General features: G+C 44.6%; 1 protein-coding gene and 1 pseudogene across 1 annotated transcript in view; both read right to left on the reverse strand.

Moving 5' to 3' along the window:
- pcdh15b (protocadherin-related 15b) overlaps positions 1 to 25,876 on the reverse strand; it is a 185,485-nt gene that overhangs the window by 12,159 nt on the left and 147,450 nt on the right. Inside the window, exons 25-33 of the mRNA XM_070444889.1 lie at positions 24,770 to 24,879; positions 21,879 to 22,019; positions 20,131 to 20,258; positions 17,136 to 17,354; positions 16,228 to 16,316; positions 14,586 to 14,762; positions 9,378 to 9,596; positions 8,727 to 8,735; positions 8,278 to 8,388 (exon numbers count right to left, since the gene is read on the reverse strand). Coding sequence (XP_070300990.1) covers positions 8,278 to 8,388; positions 8,727 to 8,735; positions 9,378 to 9,596; positions 14,586 to 14,762; positions 16,228 to 16,316; positions 17,136 to 17,354; positions 20,131 to 20,258; positions 21,879 to 22,019; positions 24,770 to 24,879 — 1,203 coding nt within the window. The remainder of the gene's footprint in view (positions 1 to 8,277; positions 8,389 to 8,726; positions 8,736 to 9,377; positions 9,597 to 14,585; positions 14,763 to 16,227; positions 16,317 to 17,135; positions 17,355 to 20,130; positions 20,259 to 21,878; positions 22,020 to 24,769; positions 24,880 to 25,876) is intronic.
- LOC139028092 (protocadherin-15-like) lies at positions 1,216 to 4,008 on the reverse strand (annotated as a pseudogene).

Consider the following 25,876-nt stretch of genomic DNA (forward strand, 5'->3'; position numbering starts at 1 on the left):
TATGATTAAATACTGTTCAAATGTCCTATAAATGTCTCACAATACAGTCRCTTAAATCGACTCGTCATTAAATCTGGAGAGAAACATAGCGGGTATGTATTCGAATCTGCTTTAAGGAGCTACAAATTTGCAAGCTGAGAATGTTGTGGTAATATTAGGTAAAACTTAAAAATACATTTTTTGAAATGCTCTGAGGACCTCCAAGACCAGGTAAAATGTATATTGCGTGAACATCAATGGAATATTATGTTATACCTAAAACAAATAGGCTATGAACGTGATAAAAATTGACAGATTTGGAAATTGTGGAACATTGTGCAACAGCGTGGGAATGTTCTGTGCAACCTATGTGAATATCACAAGAATATTCTTGCAACATCCCACACAACTCCCATAACTTGATGAAATGTCATGGGAACCATTAAAGAACTTAGACCAGGTTTTCTGTCAACATTCTTACAACATTAGAGAAATGTCCTGTGCAACCTAACTTAAACATGACCTGAATGTCAGCACAACTGGACAGGTTTTGTGTCTTGACGAAACATTCTGGGAACCTTTTAAAGATCAGATGTGTTCTGGGAACGTTCTTGCAACATCAGGTGAATGTTTTTTTGCACCCTAAAAGAAACAGTGTAGAATCAGCCACACAAATGGACAGTTTTTGTGTTTTGACGAAACATTCTGGGAACCTTTTAAAGATCAGATGTGTTCTGGGAACGTTCTTGCAACATCAGGTGAATGGTTTTTTGCACCCTAAAAGAAACAGTGTAGAATCAGCCACACAAATGGACAGTTTTTGTGTTTTGGGAGCATATATTTTGTGGTGCCACCACATTGTTCCTACCAGACCGTTACCACAACCTAATGAAACATTCCGGGAACCTTAAAATAATCAATTCAATCTGTTCTAGGAAAGTTGCTTCGCTGGGAAAACATTACTGGTACATTGTGTCACTACATTACCTGGAAACCTAGAACCTAGAACTTTTGGGGAATGTTCTGTGGTGGTTGTTACAGATGTTAAGCACGATATTATAGTGAATGTTAGGAGAACATTCTGAGGATATTTCATTTAAAACATAAAATAAGAAAACTATTTTGTTATCATCCTAACGTTCGATAAAACCCTAACTAGAACTTATTGGGAATCTTAGCTAATGTTCTGGGAATGTTCACGTTATGCTGGGGTGTGACTTCAAGGTAAACCAATGTGCTGGAGCACTTTCATTATATATCTTTCAGGTCTCAGGTTGGGAAAATTCTCCTTTTGGGATTTTGACCATGAGACTCAAAATGGTTAAAATGACTTGAGTGCAATGAATATGATTTTTGCTTTTTATGAGACTGATGGGTAGAATTCTCTTGACTCTTTAATCTTTAGGTGACGATAGAATGAAACAATTATAGGCTAACTATAGGCTTAACAACAACACATCACTAACAATACGTACATCAATAAATACATATTGCTGTTTGATCGAGAACAACTCCCTTGAAAAAAATACATAGATGACACACAAACAAAGAATGAAAACAAATGAAAACAAAGATAAAGAATGGAATTTCAAAATTAACAAAAAAAATGAAGAAACAGTTAATGAAGAAAGAAAGAGAGAGAAGAAAGAGAGAGTCACATTGCAGTGGACTGAGAGGGGAAGCGTTTCTCCAGCTCTTCCACTATAGAGTTCATGTTAACGTTTGGTTGGACCTGCACCTGCTGTGGCTGTTCTGCAACCGGAGCCTCTGCCTGTACCTCTGTTATGGTGGGGGCTACAATCTCTGCAGTGTCTAGTACGCCATTTAAAGAGTCCATGGAATCCACAGACCCTCGTGGCCTCAGGGCGCTTCGTGGAAGCATCTGTTTTTTGTCTATTTGACTGTACATATTAGCGACAGATTTCTCGATGTCGGCGATGTTCTGTATGTTCTTCAGGATCCCCTTCAACTCCTTCCTGGGGGGCTGGGTATCGGTGGGGAGGGGCGGCGGGGGAGGGCGCAGGGACACGGGTCTCAGGGTGGTCACAGCGGGCAGGGGGGGGAGCACAAACGTAGATGGACGATTGAGGGAAGGGGACAGAGGAGGAGGAGAGGCGGAGGAGGGGGCGGGGCAGGGTTTTGCCGTAGTTAAGTGGGGGGGACGGATGGGGTTGGAGGAGGAGGCGTGGAGGGGGGAAGAGGGGAGTTGGGTGGGGGTGGAGGGGGCACGTCAGGGGGGTCAGGGATGACCTCCAGGTTGACCTCGTAGGGTTCGGTGGAGGCTGAGTTGTAGCTGGAGAAGCTGGAGTTGAACCTGCGCCGGACGGGTGGAGTGGGCTTGTGGCTGGGGGGTGGAGTTCCATCGCTCTGGGTGATAATGATGCAGGGTGGGCCCTCTCTGTCTTGGCCCAGGTGGCGTTCCTCTCTATCCAGGATGGAGCTCACAGAGTGGCTGTGGTGCTGGGGGCTGTCGCTACCCAGGATGGAGCCCAGAGACTGTCGGTCCTCTCTGGCCCGGTGCTGGGGGCTGTCGAACCCCAACCCCATCAGGAAGTCTGGAGAGAGAGACCCCCGGGAGTCCCGACTCTGCCTCTGCTTCATCTCCCTCATGGCCTGCTGCTCAAACTGCCTGGCCTGCTCCTTCACTGACAGGGGCTTAGGCTCCATGTAGGTGCTGCGCCCCAGGTTTCCCCAGTCCAGGCCATCCAGCATGTCCTTACTGTCCTTCAGCCCAGTCTTCAGAATCTCCAGCTCCCATTGTACCGGGTCCATCACCACCTGTCTCCTCAGAGCATCATACATCTCCTTCCTGTGGAGTCTGGAAGGTAGGGTCCAGGAGTGGCCCGAGCCACCAGAGTTGAATCTCAGGAAGGATTCTCTCAGGCCTTGAGGGGCCTGAGGGGAGTAGGTCCCCAGGAGGTCCATCCTCCTCTGGTGCTTCCCCAGGGTCTCTGGGCTGCTGAGCGTGCCCGTGCCTTCGTCAAACAGGGGGTTCTTGGTGGTTAGGGGATTCTCGTCCGAGAATAATGTGATGTTGCTCTCGGACTTGGGCATATTGTTGAGGAGGATCCCATTGGCACTGGACTGCTTGTGGGCAGTGATGGCCCGTGCGGCAAATGTGCTTATGAGCCTCTGGCGGTCACCTTCCTCTAGCACACAACGCTTACTCCTGCTTTCATGGAGACGGCAGAAAAGAAAAATACTTGAAATAAAAGAGGGAGATAAGGTGTGATGAGACAGTCAGAATGAGGGGATGCAAGAGGAAAGTCATCTATGGGATTCTAGCTAGACAAAATAAGGGCTAATTTCCAAAGAAAAAGGTTGTTTATCTGAGGCTACCATTTACACCTTACTGCCACCAAATAAGTTTATCTACATATCTCCATTGCGACAGACCGCAACTGCCAGACTGACACAATCTACACTGACCAAAAATATAAATGCAACATGTAAAGTGTTTCATGACCTGAAACAAAAGATCCCAGACATTTTCCATATGCACAAAAAGCTTATTTCTCTCAAATTTGGTGCACAATTTTTCTTACATCCCTGTTACTGGGCATTTTATCCTTTGTCAAGATAATCAATCCACCTGACAGGTGTGGCAGATCAAGAAGCTAATTAAACAGCATGATCATCACACATGCGCACTTTGTGCTGGGGACAATTAAAGACCACTTTAAAATATGAAGTTTTGTTATAAAATACAATGCCACAGATGTCTCAAGTTGAGGGAGCATGTAATGTCCACCAGAGCTGTTGCCAGAGAATATAACCACGCCAGCCCAGGACCTCCACATCCAGCTTCTTCACCTGCTGGATCATTCGAAAGAGGGGCGGGGAGGGGGAGCGGGGGGGTTGTGGTGGGGGGGTGCTGAAGAGTATTTCTGTCCATAATAACGCCCTTTTGTAGGGAAAAACTAATTCTGATTGGCTGAGCCAGGCTCCCCATTGGGTCTGCCTGGCTTCCAAGTGGGTGAGCCTATGCCCTCCCAGGTCCACCAATGGCTGTGCCACCTGCCCAGTCATGTGAAATCCATAGATTAGGGCCTAAGGAATTTATTTTAATTGACTGATTTCCTTATATTAACTGTAACTCTGCAAAATCTTTGAAATTGTTGCATGTTGCATTTATATTTTTGACAGGAACTGACGAGCAAAACATAGGGAATAGTTCACTCTGAGAAACTATCTACATACAGCTGAAGTACGAAGTTAACATACACCTTAGCCAAATACATTTCAACTCAGTTTTTCACAATTCCTGACATTTAATCCTAGTAAAAATTCCCTGTTTTAGGTCAGTTAGGATCACCACTTTATTTTAAGAATGTGAAATGTCAGAATAATAGTAGAGAGAATGATTTATTTCAGCTTTCATTTCTTTTATCACATTCCCAGTGGGTCAGAAGTTTACATACACTCAATAAGTATTTGGTAGCATTGCCTTTAAATTGTTTAACTTGGGTCAAACATTTCAGGTAGCCTTCCACAAGCTTCCCACAATAAGTTGGGTGAATTTTGGCCCATTCCTCCTGACAGAGTTGGTGTAACTGAGTCAGGTTTGTAGGCCTCCTTGCTCGCACACGCTTTTTCAGTTCTGCCCACAAATTTTCTATAGGATTGAGGTCAGGGCTTTGTGATGGCCACTCCAATACCTTGCCTTTGTGGTCCTTAAGCCATTTTGCCACAACTTTGGAAGTATGCTTGGGGTCATTGTTCATTTGGAAGACCCATTTGCGACCAAGCTTTAACTGCCTGACTGATGTCTTGAGATGTTGCTTCAATATATCCACATACTTTTCTTTCCTCATGATGCCATCTATTTTGTGAAATGCACCAGCTCCTCCTGCAGCAAAGCACCCCCACAACATGATGCTGCCACCCCCGTGCTTCATGGTTGGGATGGTGTTCTTCGGCTTGCAAGCCTCCCCCTTTTTCCTCTAAACATAATGATGGTCATTATGGCCAAACAGTTCTATTTTTGTTTCATCAGACCAGAGGACATTTCTCCAAAAAGTACGATCTTTGTCCCCATGTGCAGTTGCAAACCGTAGTCTGGCTTTTTTATGGCGGTTTTGGAGCAGTGGCTTCTTCCTTGCTGAGCGGCCTTTCAGGTTATGTCGATATAGGACTTGTTTTACTGTGGATATAGATACTTTCGTACCTATTTCCTCCTGCATCTTCACAAGGTCCTTTGCTGTTGTTCTGGGATTGATTTGGACTTTTCGCACCAAAGTACATTCATCTCTAGGAGACAGAACACCTCTCCTTCCTGAGCGATATGACAGCTGCGWGGTCCCATGGTGTTTATACTTGCGTACTATTGTTTGTACAGATGAACGTGGTACCTTCAGGCATTTGGAAATTGCTTCCAAGGATGAACCAGGTCTACAATTTCTTTTCTGAGGTCTTGGCTGATTTCCTTTGATTTCCCATGATGTCAAGCAAAGAGGCACTGAGTTTGAAATACACCCACAGGTATCGCCAATTGACTCAAATGATGTCAATTAGCCTATCAGAATCTTCTAAAGCCATGACATCATTTTCTGGATTTTTCCAAGCTGGTTAAAGGCACAGTCAACTTAGTGTATGTAAACTTCTGACCCACTGGAATTGTGATACAGTGAATTATAAGTGAAATAATCTGTCTGTAAACAATTGTTGGACAAATTACTTGTGTCATGCACAAAGTAGATGCCCTAACCGACTTGCCAAACCCATAGTTTGTTAACTAGAAATTTGTGGAGTGGTTGAAAAACGAGTTTTAATGACTCCAACCTTGGTGTATGTAAACTTCCGACTTCAACTGTACAATAAAAGGACCTCCTACATAAATAATAGCCAACAGACACGAAGCAGAAACTAATACTCGAATGAGCAACCGCACAACTCTCACAGCTCACAGATTTTACCCCCCAGTTAAAACCTAGCAATACAACAGAAGTACTCACTTTAGTCTGGAGGCCAAGGAAGGGAAAATGAGGGAATAAGATAGACAGATGAGAATAGCAGGAAACGCAGGGTGGATCAAATAAATGCTATAGGCTGTACAACCAATAATGGCAGAATTAATTATCCGGTGGATGGCTGACCATAACAAAAACAATTTGCCCTGGCATTGCATTGGTTTTGAACAGATAAGGAGGAAGCTACAACCCAAGAAAACAAAGTGAGCACTGAGGGCAACTTGAGCAGCGTACCATCCTGATAACCCTAGAATCCAGCCTGTGCTCCATGTACTCAACAGCCTTATCGATCAAATGAATTATGTTTCACCACGGCCCATATGAATAGTGGCTGCATTTACTTTAATTATCTTAAATTGACATTCATTTCCCCCTATTTTTCAAAGAGCTGCCCAGTCTGGTTGGATTTTCTTTACTGTCCATTTTGAACAGTAAAAAAATCTAAAATAATAAAGATTCCAGATTATATTCTCGTTGCATATAAAATGATATCATGGTAATGGCAGCGAGCCAAATGGAAGGCAGGAAACTGCTGAGCCATGGAACAGTGATAACAGCTTTGCCCCGAATTACACTGAAACGCAGCATGTCTTTAACCTCCCAGATAAACTTAAAACAATGTCTATAGTAGCGCCTGTTTGACCAGGGAACCCAATCATGGCCAGGGAAATTGGTCCGATTCTAAATCAAAAAGAGAATTTGCAAGAACAATACAGGCCCAGTCTAGGCCGTTCTGCCGCCCTAGGCGAGGCACACAAAAAATGCCACCATCATGTACTCGCAAATCTAGAATAGTCCCAGTAAGCAAAATTACATTTAAAGATATCTAGAATAAATATTTTACATAACGTTGAAGTTATGTAAATTTAGCCCAAAATAAATTGTGATACAAACTGAAGACCATTAATCATGACAATTTAGCCCATGGGGTGAAACTCCTTGACATCAGATGTGAGTATCCTGAATGTCAATTGTTTGTATGGTGTTTGTTCAAATGTCAGCGCATTTTTTTTATTTGATTGGGACCCATTTAGGTTGGGCTATTTAATCGGAGAAACGTGCATGATGTAAGAATTGTCCATCTCGTTGCATTGCACACATTTTATCTTTAGCCTGTAGGCTACAGCAAAGGCTACATACTATTTCTACCATATTGTATATCTGCTACATGATTTATGTTAGATGATTTTTTGACGGAATGTTGATGGAGCGCAGCAGTGATGAGACCAGCCACACATACAGCTGATGAAACTGTGGGTTTSCACAACCGAAGAATTTCTGCACAAACTGTCAGAAAGCATCTCAAGGAAGCTAATCTGCATGCTCGTCATCCTCACCAGGGTCTTGACCTGACTGCATTTCGGCGTCGCCACCGACTTCAGTGGACAAATGCTCACCTTCGATGGCAACTGGTATGCTGGAGAAGTATCCTCTTCACGGACCCCGGTTTCAACTGTACCGGGCAGATGGCAGAGAGCGTGTATGGGGTCATGTGGGAGAGCGGTTTGCTGATGTCAACCTTATGAACAGTGTGCCCCATGGTGGCAGTGGGGTTAGGTATAAGCTAGGGACATAATTGTATTTTATTGATTTTATTAATTGCATTTTAGTGATACAGTGACAAGATCCTGAGGCCCATTGTCGTGCCATTCATCCGCCGCCATCATCAAGTTTCAGCATGATAATGCACGGCCCCATGTCACAAGGATCTGTACACAATTCCTGGAAGCTTAAAACATCCCAGTTCTTCCATGGCCTGTATACTCATCAGACATGTCACCCATTGAGCATGTTTGGAATGCTCTGGATCAACGTGTACGACAGCGTGTTCCAGTTCACGACAATATCCAGCAACTTTGCACAGCCATTGAAGAGGAGCGAGGCGKCATTCCACAGGCCACAATCAACAGCCTGATCAACTCTATGTGAAGGAGATGTATGCTGAATGAGGCAAATGGTGGCCACACTAGATACTGACTGGTTTTCTGATCCACACCCCTACCTTTTTTTAAGGTCTTTGTGACCAACAGATGCATATCTGTATTCCCTGTCATGTGAAATCCATAGATTAGGGCCTATTGAATTGATTGAAAATGACAGATTTCCTTATATGAACTGTAACTCAGGAAAATCTTTGAAATTGTTGCATGTTACGTTTATATTTTTCTTCAGTGTATGTTGTTGGGGGTGCGTCTTGGTCAGTTTAGCTTGGAAAATGCATCCCTTGTCAATCTTCCGCCATAGGCTAACCACATAATCCTGCCTGATGGGCGGGCCGGCCCTGAGGACACACATGATGGAATTTGTTGGGATATATCATAACACTTACATGGCACTGTCCCCAAGCTCTTCGTAAAGGTTGTTGGTGGCGGCGCCCACTGATTTGCCTGTAGGGAGGGCCATTTGGATCCGGGCAGTTTTAGCACACTCCGCTTGTCTCCTTTAGTAGTACCATGGAGAGAAAGTCAACCAAGTTACGTTAAGTTACAGCATCAGCATATTCGAACAGGACACTGCTACATTATACATGCACATCACTTGGTACGCAGTGTCACCATAATATACTCAAATAAACCAATTTTGCCGGCACATTTCTTATTTATAGGCCTCCGACTGCAATATAAGGGAGTGTATAAAAACAGGTTATGCACAATTTATTTGTTTTAGATTTCATTGACTTCCCTGATCCCAAACGTTTACTTTGAAAACGGTGGAATGTGAATGCATGTGTCCAAAGTAAAGGCAATAGAAATAAGTAATAACGACAATAATACTCACTCTTTGAATCTGTTGATAATGAACGGAAATGAGAGAGAGGAAGAGAGAGAGAAGGGTGTTAGTAACAAGCGAAGGGCAAATTACAGACAAGATGCTTCTTATAATCGTCGCCTTGATACAAAAATAAAGAGAGTGAAAGAATTCACTGTAGGTTAAGCCAATTTCCTGAACCTGAGACACTGAAGAAGATGACACTGARGATTCTCTTCTCATCTGTTTAACATCCATCCTTGAATTTGTGACAGCCTTCAGTCTAGCCTTCCCAGCTTAGTTCGCAGGCTCGGAGCGGGGGGAGAAAAACCTCCCCAAACAGCAACAATCAGTCTGCTGTGTTTGTTTGCTCTGGCATTAATTAATGTGCTTTTACGCTGTGTAAATAAACAATTACGATGGCTCTCGAAGGCGTTAGCTTCCTCCTAAAAGAATGGGTATTAGGGAGAGCCTCTGGGGGCTGGAGAGCAGGTAGCTTGCTGTCTAAACCCCTTTGTCTACACTACTGTCTCTATCTGCACCAGTACTTGTGCCTGATGCCCTATTCCCTATGTCCTGCCCTGTGCCCTAGTCATACTCACCTTTCTCACGACCAATTCCCATTTGGCACAATGTACTTCCAATAAAGCAACTGAACTTTGAACTGTTCTTTTTACTCACTGCCTGTAGGTGATGATGACGATGAGGATGGCAGGGATGCAGCAGAGGATGATGATGACGGCGAGGGCGAGCAGCGCCCCCTCTGTGTAGCCCACGGTCTGCACGGCCTTCTTCACACTGGTCACCACATCCGGTGTGCGGATCTCTAGGATCCTCCCGCCTCGGCCCAGGTACGGTTGGAACTCCTTGTTGATGTCCAGCAGCTTCCCGTCCAGAAACCTTGGACGTAAACAGACAATATATACAGTACAGTTACACACACACACACATGGTCATCATCATCTTTATCACTACCCATCAACCTCATCGTCAGTCAAAGACGGCCAGGAGTTTTTCCTGATCACCTCAACTGAGCTGACCAGGCCTTCGTCAGGAAAGGTCTCATTGCAAAATTAAGCCTGTTGCCGAAACAAAGACGCTTCTGACAAGTTTTTCGGGGAAGGAAAGACAGGATTGCTTCACATCACTCTCTCACGTGAGTATCTTACCTATATAACCGCAACATGTAAAGTGTTGGTCCCATGTTTCATGAGATTAAATAAAAGATCCCAGAAATTTTCCATCTGCACAAAAATCTTATTTCTCTCAAATGTTGTGCACAAATTTGTTTACGTCCCTGTTAGTTAGCATTTATCCTTTGCCAAGATAATCTATCCACCTGACAGGTGTGACATAACAAGAAGCTGATTAAACAGCATGATCATTACACAGGTGCTGGGGACAATAAAATGCCACTCTAAAATGTGCAGTTTTGTCACAAAATACAATAACACAGATGTCTCAAGTTTTGAGGGAGCGTGCAATTGGCATGCTGACTGCAGGAATTTCCCCCAGAGCTGTTGCCAGAGAACTGAATGTTCATTTCTCTAACATTTCAAACATCGTTTTCGATAATTTGGTAGTACCGGACTCACAACCACGTGTAACCAGACCCAGTGGGTGGGTCTGGCTCCCAAGGCCCACCCATGGCTGCCTCCCTGCATTTCATGTCAAATCCATAGATTAGAGTCTAATGAATTGATTTCAATTGACTGATTTCCTTATATGAATTGTAACTCAGTAAAATGGTTGAAATTATTGCATGTTGCATTTATATTTTTGTTCAGTATATTTATTTTCAGATCTCATTTTMCTCTTTTGTAGCTTTGGCAACTCTGTGTGTTTTATATCCCAGTTCGCTCCTGTCACTGTAGGCTTTACAGACAATCCCCACCCCTTGGCTGCAACCCTTTTAATTTAGTGGACCCTGAGCACACAACCCATGTGGAATTCCTGCTCTCTGGCAGCGTTTGGAACTGCCGATCTGCGGTGAAGAACACAGAGTTCATCTCAGCCTATGCTGCCCTTCTGTCCCTCGACTTTTTGGCCCTAACGGAGACATGAATAACCCCAAAGAACACTGCTACTTCAGCTGCTCTTTTTTCATCCGACTACGTTTTCTCTCATAGTCCGAGAGCATCTGGTCGTTGCATTGGTTGAAAAGGGCTACGCATTTCTCCTAAGTGGAGATTTTTCTATTTTCTCCCTCTCTCACCTGTCCGTCTCCTTATTTGAATGCCATGCTGTCACTGTCACTTGTCCACTCCAGCTTAATATTGTTGTCATCTATCACCCACCAGGTGCCCTTAGAGAGTTCCTCAATGAGCTTGACACATTGAGCTAATTTCCTGACGATGGCTCACCGCTCTTTGTACTTGGTGACTTCAACCTCCTGACATCTGCCTTCGATTCCTTGCTGTCCAACTCTCGCTTTCCCCTCCTTGCCTCTTATTTTCGTTGTTGTAATTTTTATCCCCAATTTCGTGATTACGATCTGGTCTCATCGCTGCAACTCTCCAATGGGCTCGGGAGAGGCTAAGGTCGAGTCATGCGTCCTCCGAAACATGATCCGCCAAACCGCGCTTCTTAACACCCGCTCGCTTAACCCAGAAGCCAGCCGCACCAATGTGTCGGAGGAAACACAGTTCAACTGACAACCGAAGTTAGCCTGCATGCGCCCAGCACGCCAGAAGGAGTCACTAGAGTGTGATGAGCCGAGTAAAGCCCCCCCGGCCAAACCCTCCCCTAACCCGAACGATGCTGGGCCAGTTGTGCGCCACCCTATGGGACTCCCGGTCATGGCCAGTAATGACACAGCCTGGGACCGACCACCAGGCTGTAGTGCAGTGCCTTAGACTACTGCGCCACTCGGCAGTCTATCTCCTTGCCTCTTTTGACCTCACCCTTCCCCAGTCCCCTCCCACTCCAAGACTGACAATAAGCTTGACCTCATCTTTACTAGAGGCTGTTTGCCTACTAATCTCACTGCATCCCCCTCCAGGTCTTATTTGTTCCTTTTCTGTATCCCTTTCCTCCAACCCTAGCCGCTCAGACCCTACCCAAATTGTCATGCGCTGTCGCAATCTTCGTTCTCTCTCTCCCCCACTACTCTCTTATCATCTCTCCCTTCTGCTAAATCCTTCTCCCTCCTGTCTCCTGATTCTGCTTCTTCAACCCTACTCTCCTCCCTTTCTGCATACTATGACTCACACTGTCCCCTTTCCTCCTGACCAGTCTCGGCCCTTCCCTCCTGCTCTGTGGCTGAATAACTCATTGCGAGCTTACAGAACAGGGCTGCGGGCAGTCCCTCCTCTCTTTCCACTCCCTCCTCTCTACCTTCTCTTTCTCTGTATGCGCTGCTAAAGCCACTTTCGATCACTCTAAAATAACTATTTTCCACCTTCTCCTCCCTCCTTAATCCCCCCCCCCTCTCTGCGGACGACTTTGTCAGCCACTTTGAAAAGAAGGTTAACGACATCCGCTCCTCATTCACTCAGCCTATTGAGTCCACTGGTCCCACTCACACAGAGCTACCCTACTCCTTGACCTCTTTCTCCCTTCTCTCTCCAGATGAAATCCTGTGACTAGTGAGGTCCGGCCACCCGACAACATTCCCGCTGGATCCCATCCCCTCCTCCAGACCATCTCTGGAGACCTCCCATTCCTTTCTTCCTCAACTCATCCCTGACCAGTCGCTGCGTCCCCACTAACTTCAAAATGGCCCGAGTGTCTCCCCCCTCAAGAAACTAACACTTGACTCCTCTAACATCAAAAACTACAGACCAGTATCCCTTCTTTCTTTTCTTTCCAAAACACTTGAGTGTGCTGTCTCTGACCAACTTTCTCACCATCTCTCTCAGAACAATCTTATTGACCCTAACTAGTCAGGCTTCAAGACGGGTCATTCAAACGAGACTGCTCTTCTCTGTCACGGAGGCTCTCCGCACTGCCAAAGCTGACTCTCTCTCCTCTGTTCTCATCCTCCTAGATCTATCCGCTGCCTTCGACAACGTGAACCATCAGATCCTCCTCTCCACCCTCTCAGGGCTGGGTGTCTCAGGCTCTGCACACTCTTGGGATGCATCCTACCTGGCAGGCCGCTCCTACCAGGTGTCGTGGAGAGGATCTGTGTCTGCACCACGTACTCTCATTACCGGTGTCCCCCAGGGCTCGGTTCTAGGCCCTCTCCCCTTCTCTCTATACACCAAGTCACTTGGCTCGGTCACATTCTCGCATGATCTCTCCTTTCATTGCTATGCAGATGACACTCAACTACTTTTCTCCTTTCCCCCTTTTGACATCCAGGTGGCGACACGCATCTCTGCGTGCCTGGCAGATATCTCAGCTTGAATGTTGGCCCACCACCTCAAATTTAACCTCGACAAGACAGCACTGCTCTTCCTCCCAGGGAAGGCCTGCCCATTCAAAGATCTCTCCATCACGGTTGACAACTCCACGGTGTCCCCCTCCTAGATGACAAAGAACCTTGACGTGACCCTGGACAACACCCTGTCATTCTCTGCAAACATCAAAGCAGTGACTCGCTCCTGCAGGTTCATGCTCTACATCATCCGTAGAGTACGACCCTACCTCACACAGGAAGCGGCATAGGTAGTAATCCAGGCACTTGTCATCTCCCGTCTGGACTACTGCAACTCACTGTTGGCTGGGCTCCCTGCTTGTGCAATCAAACCCCTGCAACTTATCCAGCCCGTCTGGTGTTCAAACTTCCCAAGTTCTCCCATGTCACCCCACTCCTCCGCACACGTCACTAGCTTCCAGGCGAAGCTCGCATCCACTACAAGCCCATGATGCTTGCCTACAGAACAGCAAGAGGAGCTGGCCCTCCCTACCTTCAGGCTATGCTCAAACCCTACACCCCAACCCGAGCACTCTGGTCTGCCACCTCTGGTCTCTTGGCTCTCCCACCCCTACAGGAGGGCAGCTCCCGGTCAGCCCAGTCCAAGCTCTTCTCTGTCCTGGCACCCAATGGTGGAACCAGCTTCCCCCTGAAGCTAGAACAGCAGAGTCCCTGCCCATCTTCCGAAAACATCTGAAACCCTACCTCCTCAAAGAGTATCTTAAATAATCCCACAGCACTCCCCCCCCCCGCTCACCCCCTTCTCACCTCCCCCTTTCTGTGAACTAACACTTGCACTTTACTTTTTCCCCCTTACCAGTTCTGACTTTTCTGATAGCTACTTTAATGTAAGTCACTCTGAATAAGCGCGTCTGCTAAATGACTAAAACGTAAAATGTAAAAACTAATGGCTCTAGTCATAACACTATGTATGAGAACAGCAGTATACAGTTGTGCATCTCTGAATGTTATATTTATTATCGGGGTCATTGAAATGACCGAATCGATAGAACACGGCTCAGAATGAAATATATATAACAACGGAACACCACAGAGAGTGCAACACCTTACTCCCTATAATGCCTGGAATCAGAAATGACAGGTGTGGGGGCACACTGCGACACAATCCTGTTGCCGTTGTTCACTAGGTCTATTTGACATGCTGTGGAGCTGCAAGAGGCAGAGGGTGGTTAGATGAACACTGAGCCTGCTGTGTAGAGTTGGTAGGGAGCAGTAGCGGATTGTCAGCCAGTTGAATGGCAGAACTAGAGCTGCTGTCGTACGAGGGCATGCGGAGGTTTGCTCTCTAATGAGGGCCTGACTGCAGGGTGACGGGAAACAAAATAACCCTGGTGAGTGGTGACATCCCCCCCTGCCACACACACGCCTCTGTCTGCCACTGGGTAAACACCTGCTCCACGGGGGAATGGTGTATCTAGATACTACAAGGGGTGGCCCTAAGGGGCAATCCCTTGTATTGTGACCTACTTTGTCCCTCAGGGCCACTGTGGTGACAGGCTACTACTCACTTGAATAGCTCCTGGCGTGAGATGGCCCGGTTGGTCAGAGGGTCGATGGCGTAAACCATCAGGTCTGACTTGGAGTAGTCCTCCTGCTCGAAGCCATCGCCGAACCGCTGCGGCCCGATGGACTCCACCACCACTTTGGCCCCGGGAATCTGGTCCTGCACATAGCGCTCCAAGATCCTGCAGAGGGAGAGGAAGGAATAATCAGGTGCTTTGTATAAGAACAAGGCGACAGCAGGATCTCTGGGAAAACGGTGAATGATATGTTAAATCCAAATGGTAATAACGTACTGCAATTCACAGTCGCTACACCAGGCCTGTAGCTGTACTCTATTTCACCACGTGACACTGAGCTAACGCTGCCTCAACTGTTTAAAAAGAAGAGGCCTTGACTGAATGGATTCAGGCTCACTGAAAGAATTTCTCAGTCAGACGATACGTCCTTGATCAGTACATTAATTAGGACAGTGATTAGAATGAGGTTGTGCATTGGATTTACAATGAAAAACATGACACCCTATATCCTCCTTGAGACCGTCAGCAACTATAAACAGTCAATTCCCACACGTTTCCATGACCCTGTCAAAATCCCCTCTCGCTCAAAATGGTTTTGGATCGCAATGTAACGCCATCTTAAATGGCACGCTGTTCACTATAAAGTGCACTATACCAGCATAGGGCTCTGGTCAAAGGTAGTTCACTATAGAGGAAATAGTGGCCAGTTTAGACACAACCCTTGTTTGGTGGTGGGCGTCTGCAGCCAGTAGCTCTGATCTGAGGGGGACMGCAACGGCAAAATAGGCGTTGAAACAATTACCTGCTGTGCCCTGGATGTTCCCGCTCCCCAGGGAAACTCAAAAAAAGAGGATGGCAGYACAGAATAGTAACCAGATGGATGTATTTCTGCTTGGGTGGGGAGAGCACTAATAAACTAGGTGCCTCCACAGCTGGGGCCACAGCCCTTGGAGCTAAAGTGGAGACCTGGGATGAGACCCAGTCAGAGGAAGTCCATCATGGAGGACTGGTACTGTATGACTGTTTGTCAGTAAGAGGATAGGTTGAGTGATGGATAGGTGTACAGAAGCAATACAGCCAATACACACAAGCTCACACACAGTCAGTATGCTGGAGTGCAGGTGCACCCACACACGCTCTTCCCCCACCCCCCACCTCAGAGGAACAGGAGACAGCCAGGGAGCCACTGACACTTTCCCTCTCTCCCTCATTTGCAATTTAGCTTCAGAGAGAAGTTGGACGCCTTTCTGATCACAATGCTAAGAGCTAAGCAGTAAGCTCAAGACAAGGATGGAACCATCATTGAGTGGCTGTGTGAAGTGTATGACAGAGCTCTGACAGAGCTGTGGAGACAGGTGGTGAGCGGCTCTCACGGAAACTGAGGGAAGGCTCGCGTCGCCTACAACTTTAATTTGAGCAGCCGTCAAACAGCGGGACACCGTTTCATCTCGATAGAAGGCAGCGATAGAACCAACATTGCACACTGATTCATACAGCCCCCCCCCCCCAAACACCTGCATGCCTGGGAAAGGGCCAAAGGTAAGTGTTTGCATATCAAGTATAGGAGACGGCTAAGCACAGTTGCGACTTGACTGTTAAAATATGGATTATTAGATATCTTCTACGTTACCCGAGGAGCTTGTCCTTTTTCTGTTCCACCACTGTAGGYGCAACGTTGGAGACCACCACCTGCATATCCAGCAGATTSACTACAGATACCTGGGAAACAGAGGTCAATCAAAGGATCAATGGTACAGACACAAAACGAGCATCTATTTCCCTCCCCTCCCTAACTTCTACAAATAAGCTTTAATGTTGGACAGCAGGCTAAACCACACGGAAAATCTTCCTGTAGTTTGTGCAGTACCCATGAAATGAAGCTTCCCATTGGAATTAGATTAACTTAGCCACAGCGGGGTTCCTCTCGTTCAGGCAAGGCTCTGGCCCAGCCAGCCTCTTATTTCATTAAGAGCAAAGGGAGTAAAATAGGCTGCACAAGGCCGCAATGTATAATCAATGGTCCCCATCTACCCTGGGACAGTTCAATTTGCAACAAACTGGGAAGAGGCCAGCACAGAAGGAACACACATTCATCTACTCTCTCAGGGATAGCTAGCCTATCTACCACAAGGCTGGCACAGGACATGGACCATTGATTAGCTGGAGTATCAACACCATGCTTTTTTTTTTTTTTTTTTTACAAATGCAATTCCTATGGGAAGCTTTTGAGTGTGTATTTTGGGAGGGCTGGGGTGTTAATGTGCCAATATACACCTGGGGAGTGGAGATATTGATATTGTGGATATCGACACACTTAATGTTGGTCCCTCAGCTATTTTTAAAAGAGCCATAAGCTGGAATTGATTAAGGTTGGCAAGAAGGCCATGAAAGATTAGCTGGCACTGATAGAACTTAGCATTGAACAAAGACTCTGTGGGCACCAGATGGAGACCAATGGCTTTTCAGGGCACAGCGACAGAAATAGAACGGCTAGAACAGACATTCCCATTCAATTCTCTGGGAGCAGGACAAACTCACCACCACCTCTGCCTTGCTGCTCAGCCCCCCCTCGCCGTAATTGTCAGTGGCGACCACTTCAAACTTGAAGTAGGACCGTCGCATGTTCCTGTACATAATGGCAGTCTTGATGACGCCGGTGTAGGGCTCGATGACAAAGCCGTCCTTGCCGTCGGTGGTGGGGGGGATAATAATCCTGTATTGCATGGAGCTGTAATTCCCTGTGTCCTTGTCCAGGGCCTGAGACAAACACAGACACASGGAGTCAAAGGATTCAAGAGGTTCAAAGACAGCAGCGTCATCAACAACAACACAACATCAAGATACAGATCAACTCATCCATCGAAAATGAAAGGGACYTAATTGATTGATTTTTTGGGGCAGTTGTAGTTCTCAATTCTTGCTGTAGGGGGAGTCTTTGAGCTGCGAGCCACTCTCTAACAGAGAAACTCCTGTCAATCTGCCCAGCTGATTTCACCATTTGCCACATTGCTCTGCAGTGACATTGATTTATAATACCTTTCTACGACTGGGACTGAGTGTGACAGCACTGTGCCCTGCCCCGCCGGAGTCATTAATACAAATGAGATATTTTCTATATTCTGCAAGATTCATTCAACTCAATCGTACACCACAGGCTAACACTATCGAAAGGTTCTTTGGTAACAGATTCCACCACCTGGGTTAGTTATTGGTGATACCAGACCAGACCAGGAAAGAACACATCAGTCTATGAATGCAGAGTGAAAATGTGGCACGGAGACAGCGCAAGCGGAGAAAGGAGAGCCTTTGACTGTGTTCTGAAAGAAACCCCAACCTGTTTGAAACTGTGGATCAGATTTGAGGCTGATTTGCTGTGAAACCCTCGTGACATTGGATTTGTTCTTTGCAGAGATTCCTCTTTGTTCTCCTATATATACAGAGACACAAATGCATTCCTCCAAAACGACTTATACTAATTATCAGATCAATGTGTCCTTCATGTGTCGCTCAGACGACAAGTCATTATTTAGTTCTACATTGCCACTTCTCACGTCTGTCTCTCGCTCTCTCCCCACATGAAAAAATACTATAATATTCCCTGTGATGTTTTTGTGGACTGTAGTACAGTATACTGTAGTATTTACTGAAGTGTTTTTGCAGACATTACTGTAGTATTTACTGTAGTATTTACTATAGTGTTTTTGTTTTATTATCTTTGACAMYGAAGTGGAGGCTTTTTTTCTTTCAGGGAACCTTTCAGAGCTTCTGTTCTTTTCCATAAACTTTAACACAATATGGTTTATACTTGGCATGTAGGTTTCTCACTTATGGGTGGCACAAATTGCGACATGCGGGAGGGGAATGGGCATAGTATATGCAAATTAAATACTGTAATATTTACAATAGTTAAAAAAGTGTAGTGTTTTTGCGGACTGTAGTGTTATGGCAGACGTTACTGTAGTATTTACTACAGTGTTTTTTTTGTAGATAATACTGTAGAATGTACTGTGGTATTTACTGTAGTATTGTACAGTACACTACAACATTCTATAGTAAGTACTACACATGATTGAGGGATACTACAGTGTGTAGTATAGCATTCTACAGTATACTACAGTTTACTATATAACTCTGTAGTAAGTACTGTAGTATCTTTTCATGTGTGTCCACCTATCCCTTCTTCAGGTTATACACCACTCCACAGGGTTTTAGATTCCTTCTTTCTCCCTAAAAAACTATTTAAAGAAGGATTTCAAAGTAGATTAGTCTAATCTTAGGGATACTGAGCGGCTTTTACAGAAATCTATATTCAGATCTGCTATGAATTTCCGATTAGTTAAGCAACAGGGAATAGGTATGAATACTAAGGAGGAAGATATTGACCCGGARGATGAGTGAAACACCTGAGAAGTTGAATGATACCGCTAGGAGATGGAACCAGTGGGAGTCTCAGCTCAGTAAATCTTTGACCCAGTAATTCCATTACCTCCTGGTCGAAAGGATTATCTCTCTTTAGAGGCTCCTGGCAAACCCGTTTGCAACTGTGTGCTCTGCACTAACAGTCTTGCTGCCTACACCAGTTGCACACAGACATGGTAGAGGCAGATACAGACAGACGGACAGATTGGCAGGCAGACAGTCAGGCAGACGTCTACGGCTCATCATTCTGCAACAGAGCATGAGATGCAAATGACCATCCAGCGGGTAGTGATTAGGATTATAATGAAAGGTGCCCTTGTGTGGGCGCTGTATAGTCTGCCCTCATCACTGCGCGTGCACGCACGCACGCACGCACGCACGCACACACACACACACACACACACACACACCCACCCAACAGGTGTCACAGTGGCTTTAGCTACAAAAGGTGCGAAAAATAAACACAAAAACAACACGTTGAACATGTGAATGCACGCCCTGATGCACACACAGGGAATAATTCCCTTTCACACAGGATGGTGCGGCATGCGATTGAAAGGTGTGTGGACATTTGTACGTGAGAGCCTCTACGGCCTTAGCATTCTAAGTATTGCCAGGGGTGTCGGAAAGTCTCAGATGTTAGAGCCTCCAGCTGGTAATGCATTGTCAACACGGGCCAAAGATACCGGCAGGGAAAATAACAGTTCTCCCAGGATTACAACTACAAAACTCTGCATTTCAAATGCAAACACAGATAATCACTCAACCAGACACATTTTGGGGTGTATTACCTTTCTGTTCCTTTGGCTGGTTTGATTGTGAGGAGGAGTGATCGTGAAACGCGTCACGTATATTTGATGATGTTTTGATAGTTCCATTTTAGAAAAGTTCCATTTTAGAAAATAATGGGTTGTTCTTTTAAGACACCAATTGCACTATCTAGAAGTGGTACACTTAGGCTGCGTTCAGACAGGCAGCCCAATTCCGCTCTTTTTTTCACTAATTGYTCTTTTTGACCAATCAGATCAGTGCTGAAAAAGCTTTGGAAAAATAAAACAGAATTGGGCTGCCTGTCTAAACTCAGCCTTTGTGTTTGAAAAGAGCTCGGATGTACCTGAACTTGTAGTACAGAAGTGAATGTTTTGGCGTCCTCTGCCACTCCTCCCAGGTACAAGGGTTTGGTAAAGACAGGAGGGTGATCATTCTCATCCCAAACATCAATGAACACCCTCGCTGTGTTAGCTGCAAACAGAGGAGAAAAAAACAAAGAATTCAAAATGAACCCCCAGAGAAAAGGTGAATCTCATTTGGATTAAATAGAATTGTTAAAAACAAGAGGGCATGTCTAAACAGCCTAAATGTGCATCATATACAAAATAGGAGTCTACAATTCACTGCCAACACACTGATTTAGACGTTTGACTAATATAGTACAACACTGCATTGCGGTTTGTCATTTCTCATAGTAAAAAGCCAAGCCACATCCTGAAGGGTTACAACTGCGCCGAGGGACCTTGCCAAATAAAAAGCCATACATCATCTGACAAAACGTTCTGGGACCGACCAAGGGGACAGTAGAGTCGGCACATTTCTCGTTTATCCCAGCCAGGATGTCCAATGTTACAGCGGGTGACAACAGTAAACGGGCAACAACAAGAGAGTACCTGCTGCTGCAATGCAACACACACAGACACATGCACGCACGCGCGCAAATGTACGCACGCAGGCACACAAGCCACACACACACACACACACACACACGCCCCTGTTGAATCAGTGATGTGGCTCTAATCACTTGAACAAAGTGTCTTCATTATACAGTTGATGGTGGCCACCTTCATAGCCAAACGCAATGGGGAGAACCCATCCACACTCCGCTTGAAAGCAGCCATTTAACACTCCACCTCCTCCAGTGGAATGAATCAAACAACATCAATACCCCCCCCCCCCCATGATGATACTCCCACCGCATCTCAACTCTAGCTGCCAGGCCTGCTTCAGTGGAACGAGGTATTAATCTATTGCCATTGGGTGTCCTCGATCATGTTTGCTGCTGCCCCATCTCAGCTTGAATGACACATAGTGAGTGGCCAGGGTATATTAGTTAAACCATTACAAGAGGGGGAAATGCAACAATTCTCAGTCAATTGAGTTTGAGTAAAGAAAAAGCTGCAATATCTATTACAAAGCGCAATGCAAAAAATATCTATCTGTGTATAACATACAGCAGTGACTATATCCACAAGCGTTTCCTTTATTCTAGATGTAAGTGGATAACAGCGCTATTGGAATCAAATTGAGTTGAGTGATTGTTTTATTGAGGAGATTGAGTGAATGTTTTATTGAGGAGACATGATAAGATTGGCAAGAAATGAATGACTTGTTTAATCTGCCACATGAACCAGTAACTGCTTAATTAAAATGTATCCTCCGCAGAAACTCAGCATGATGTTGACTAATTAGAAAACTAAATAACGTGAAAGGACGAGGCGTGCTTTTAGTCTTTTGGAAAAAGCAAAGATGGGAAATAATTTATAGCCAAATGCCAGACACATTTATGTTACAAGAGAGAGAAAGACGGTAGAAACAAACATTTGAATTACTCCAATTAAGGCCGTAAGAAGCTATTTGGCTGACTATTGCCTTCAGTTTTTAAACCTCTCTGAGGCAATTACCACACAAAAGGCTTTTACTACTATGTCTGACTGTGTAAAACAACACATTTCACTGCACCTATCCGGTGTATGTGACAATACAACATACAAAAAGAAGAAGACTTTTAGCCCTGGGCAAAAGTAGTGCACTATATAGGAAACAGGTTGCAATTTCCCAAGTGACAGTTTAAATGGCAGGCAGGCTTACTCTTGGAGGGCGCTCTGAGATTGGAACCAACCACTCCGATGGAGTCAGCCTCCACTTTGAGGATGTAGCTGGCATTGGTCTCGTAGTCCAGCTGCTTGGCCGTAGAGAACATCCCGGTGCTGTTGTTGAGCCTAAATACGCCTGGGAGATACATTCAGATCAACAGAGTAGAGCTAGAGTCAGCACCATATCATATCAGTCCGGGGAGAGGAGGGAGACACGCATATGTACAGAGTAGAGCAGAGCTCGCACCATATCATAATGTATCGGTCCCTAAGTAGAACGACAAGGGCATTCACCTCCCCAAATCCCACTGTGTGTGGTGTCAAGTGTTGAGGCCCGACACCAGAGAGATCCCACTACACTGGAGAATCACTGAGTCACTGATTGTTTTTTGTGTAAGGCATAATTGATGACTTACACTGAAATGCATAGCTAGTACTCACTTTTCAGACCTAAAAATGAATTCCCCCAGCACGCCATAAACTTTGAAAGCCACAACAATGAAGGACACTGTCATTATCTTCCCGAGCGTCTTCATTGAATCTAATGAGAGTTAAAAGTGAAACCAATTCCCTTTGTTTCCAAATGAATACATGGATCAGAAACAGTTTAGTGCAAGGTTCAATATGGGGATGCAATTTCATATTTTCCCACTCTGAAAAGCATGAGCCCCGGTTTTAATCACGGTCAGGAATGGTGGGAGGACGGTAGGGTCTAATCATCCCTCAGGGTACTTTTACATGGCAGAAACTGTCAGCAACAGGGGAGACTGACTAGTGCACACAAACATACACACACTTTGGTAGACTTAGGGGCAAGAAGGTACTCTTTTAGGTCCTTTAGACCATGACTATGACTGTGTATAACTTACATTGAACATATATTTTACATTACCGCTCGCTCAAGGCAAATGGTGAAATCATTCTGAGGTGCGGAGGGTTCATAACTAAATGATGAGAGAGTAAGTGACTGACTAGAGKCACTGTTCCTAGGCCGTCATTGTAAATAAGAATGTTATTAACTGACTTGCATAGTTAAATAAAAGATTAAATACAAATAAAAATAAATAAAAATAGAGCTGTGTAGAGCCACATAGAGCTATAAAGAGCCATATAGAGCTGTATAGAGCCATATAGAGCTGCATAGAGCCATATAGAGCTGTATAGAGCCACAGAGCTGTATAGAGCCATATAGAGCTGCATAGAGCCATATAGAGCTGTATAGAGCCACATAGAGCTGTAAAGAGCTGTATAGAGCCATATAGAGCAGAGGTCGACCGATTATGATTTTTCAACGCCGATACCGATACCGATTATTGGAGGACAAAAAAAAGCRGATAACGATTAATCGGCCGATGTAAAAAAATATATGTATGTATTTATATATATATATATTATACACACATGTTTGTAATAATGACAATTGCAACAATACTGAATGAACAATGAACACTTTTATTTTAACTTAATATAATACATAAATAAAATCAATTTAGTTTCAAATAACATGAGAACATATGTTAAAACGAACCACCAGCTTTCATGGGTCTTCAATATTCCCAGTTAAGTTTTAGGTTGTAGTGCAGAAAGCAGAGCTTGTCTGCATGGTCCCCTGTCAGTCTGCTCCTCCACGAAACACAGACCTTATTTGAAGTAGATCGAGACATTCTCTATGGAAGACATGAACCGTAAAATAACGAAGAAACCCCTTTCAAGTTCAGCCGCAAGTTATTACAGGAATTATAACGCCTCGACTATTTCTCTCTAAACCATATACCTTTGACTAATCCGGAAACTATCACCTCGAAAACAAAACGTTTATTCAGTTCCGTATTTTATCTAACGGGTGGCATCCATGAGTCTAAATATTCCTGTTACATTGCACAACCTTCAATGTTATGTCATAATTACTTAAAATTCTGGCAAATTAGTTCGCAAAGAGCCAGGCGGCCCAAACTGTTGCATATACCCTGACTCTGCGTGCAATGAACGCAAGAGAAATGACACAATTTCACCCGGTTAATATTGCCTGCTAACCTGGATTTCTTTTAGCTAAATATGCAGGTTTAAAAATATATACTTGTGTATTGATTTTAAGAAAGGCATTGATGTTTATGGTTAAGTACACATTGGAGCAATGACAGTCATTGATTGATTGTTTTTTATAAGATAAGTTTAATGCTAGCTAGCAACTTACCTTAGCTTACTGCATTCGCGTAACAGGCAGGCTCCTCGTGGAGTGCAATGTAATCAGGTGTTAGAGCATTGGACTAGCTGACAAGGTTAAAAATCTGTCAGAGGCAGAACGTTCCTAGGCCGTCATTGAAAATAAGAATGTGTTCGTAACTGACTTGCCTAGTTAAATAAAGATTTAAAAAAGGTGTAAAAAAAATATTTAAAAATAAAAATAAATAAAATCGGCGCCCAAAAATACCGATTTCCGATTGTTATGAAAACTTGAAATCGGCCCTAATTAATCGGCCATTCTGATTAATCGGTCAACCTCTAATATAGAGCTACATAGAGCTGTATAGAGCCATATAGAGCTGTAAAGAGCCATATAGAGCTGTATAGAGCCATATAGAGCTCTATAGAGCCATATAGAGCTGCATAGAGCCATATAGAGCTGTATAGAGCCACATAGAGCTGTATAGAGCCACATAGAGCTGTATAGTCACAGAGCTATATAGAATCATATCGAGCTGTATAGAGCCATATAGAGCTGTATAGAGCTCCATGCATGGCTCTGTGAGTGACCTCATCACTACTTCATGTTGTTTATAGTGTGTCAGAATAAATGAGTGGTATTATCACTGCTGTATAGAAAATGATAACATGGCCTCTGGAACTAGGTCAAAGGTATAGTGTAGGTTACAGTATGCTACTCACCTCCCTCATTGCCCTCCACTATAGAGTAAATTATTGTTTGATTGATAGCAGCAGCCAGGATGACCCCGACCACCTTCCCCACCTTAGCCATCTCACTCACCGGGGGAAACCTGGAAGAAACACACACGGCACACGCACACACACACACACACACACACACACACACACACACACACACACACACACACACACACGAGGCACACATCAATGACACATCAATGGGAACACAAATGGATACTGAATAGAGCTCCCCTCCAATGGAATACAGACATTTTTCCAGGCCACATGTTAGCTATTGATCTCTGCCAGCGCTATAATCTGCATTCTAATACCGCACTGCTGTTCATACTAATACCATAGGCACAACATCTTTAGGTGCTAAAGGGTATTTTTCATATTTGCCATTTAAATCAGCGACTGACTTTCTGACTAATTAGAGCTGTTAATTGACCAAAAAAGTGCCAGAGAGGAATAAGCAACTGCAGGACTATGGTCCTTGAGGCATGGAGTCGGGCACCCTTGCCATAGGGCATGTGTTTTATTCCACTCCCTCAGACCTAAAACTCTAAACTCTATCTGATGTACCGTAGTTGGAAAAGACAAGCAGCAAAAACACCCACTTATATACAGAGGGAAAGTAGACAAACTACCCACTTACTTTTACACAGAGAAGTGTCCTGCTAACCCAGGATATGACTGACTGTGGCACAATCTTGTTGACAAATCATTTCTGCATGATATGGTGTAATGACAACATTAATGGAAACACTGGCAGAGATACTGTAATTGCTTTGCCAAATAGCTTGATTATACATACTCCTACTTGGCACTGTGAAATCTCCCAGGTCATTTTCATTTAATTAAATAAACTCAATTCATGTGGTCTCTGATCACAGCTGGTTCACCTCGAAAATATTGGTAATTAACTAGGTGAGTTATCACAACTTCAGAAACGTTCCGTTGATTTGACTCATATCACAAACAAAATGTGCATGTTAAAAGCAACTGAATGGCAGATTAAATGGGCATAAGGCAAATAAAGCAAACATCAAAAAGCTGTGGTGGACGCAGACACTCCACGGGAGATCTTGAAGGTCTCAATGAAAG

Source organism: Salvelinus sp. IW2-2015, linkage group LG8 (genome assembly GCF_002910315.2).
Source record: "Salvelinus sp. IW2-2015 linkage group LG8, ASM291031v2, whole genome shotgun sequence".
Lineage (NCBI taxonomy): Eukaryota > Metazoa > Chordata > Actinopteri > Salmoniformes > Salmonidae > Salvelinus > Salvelinus sp. IW2-2015.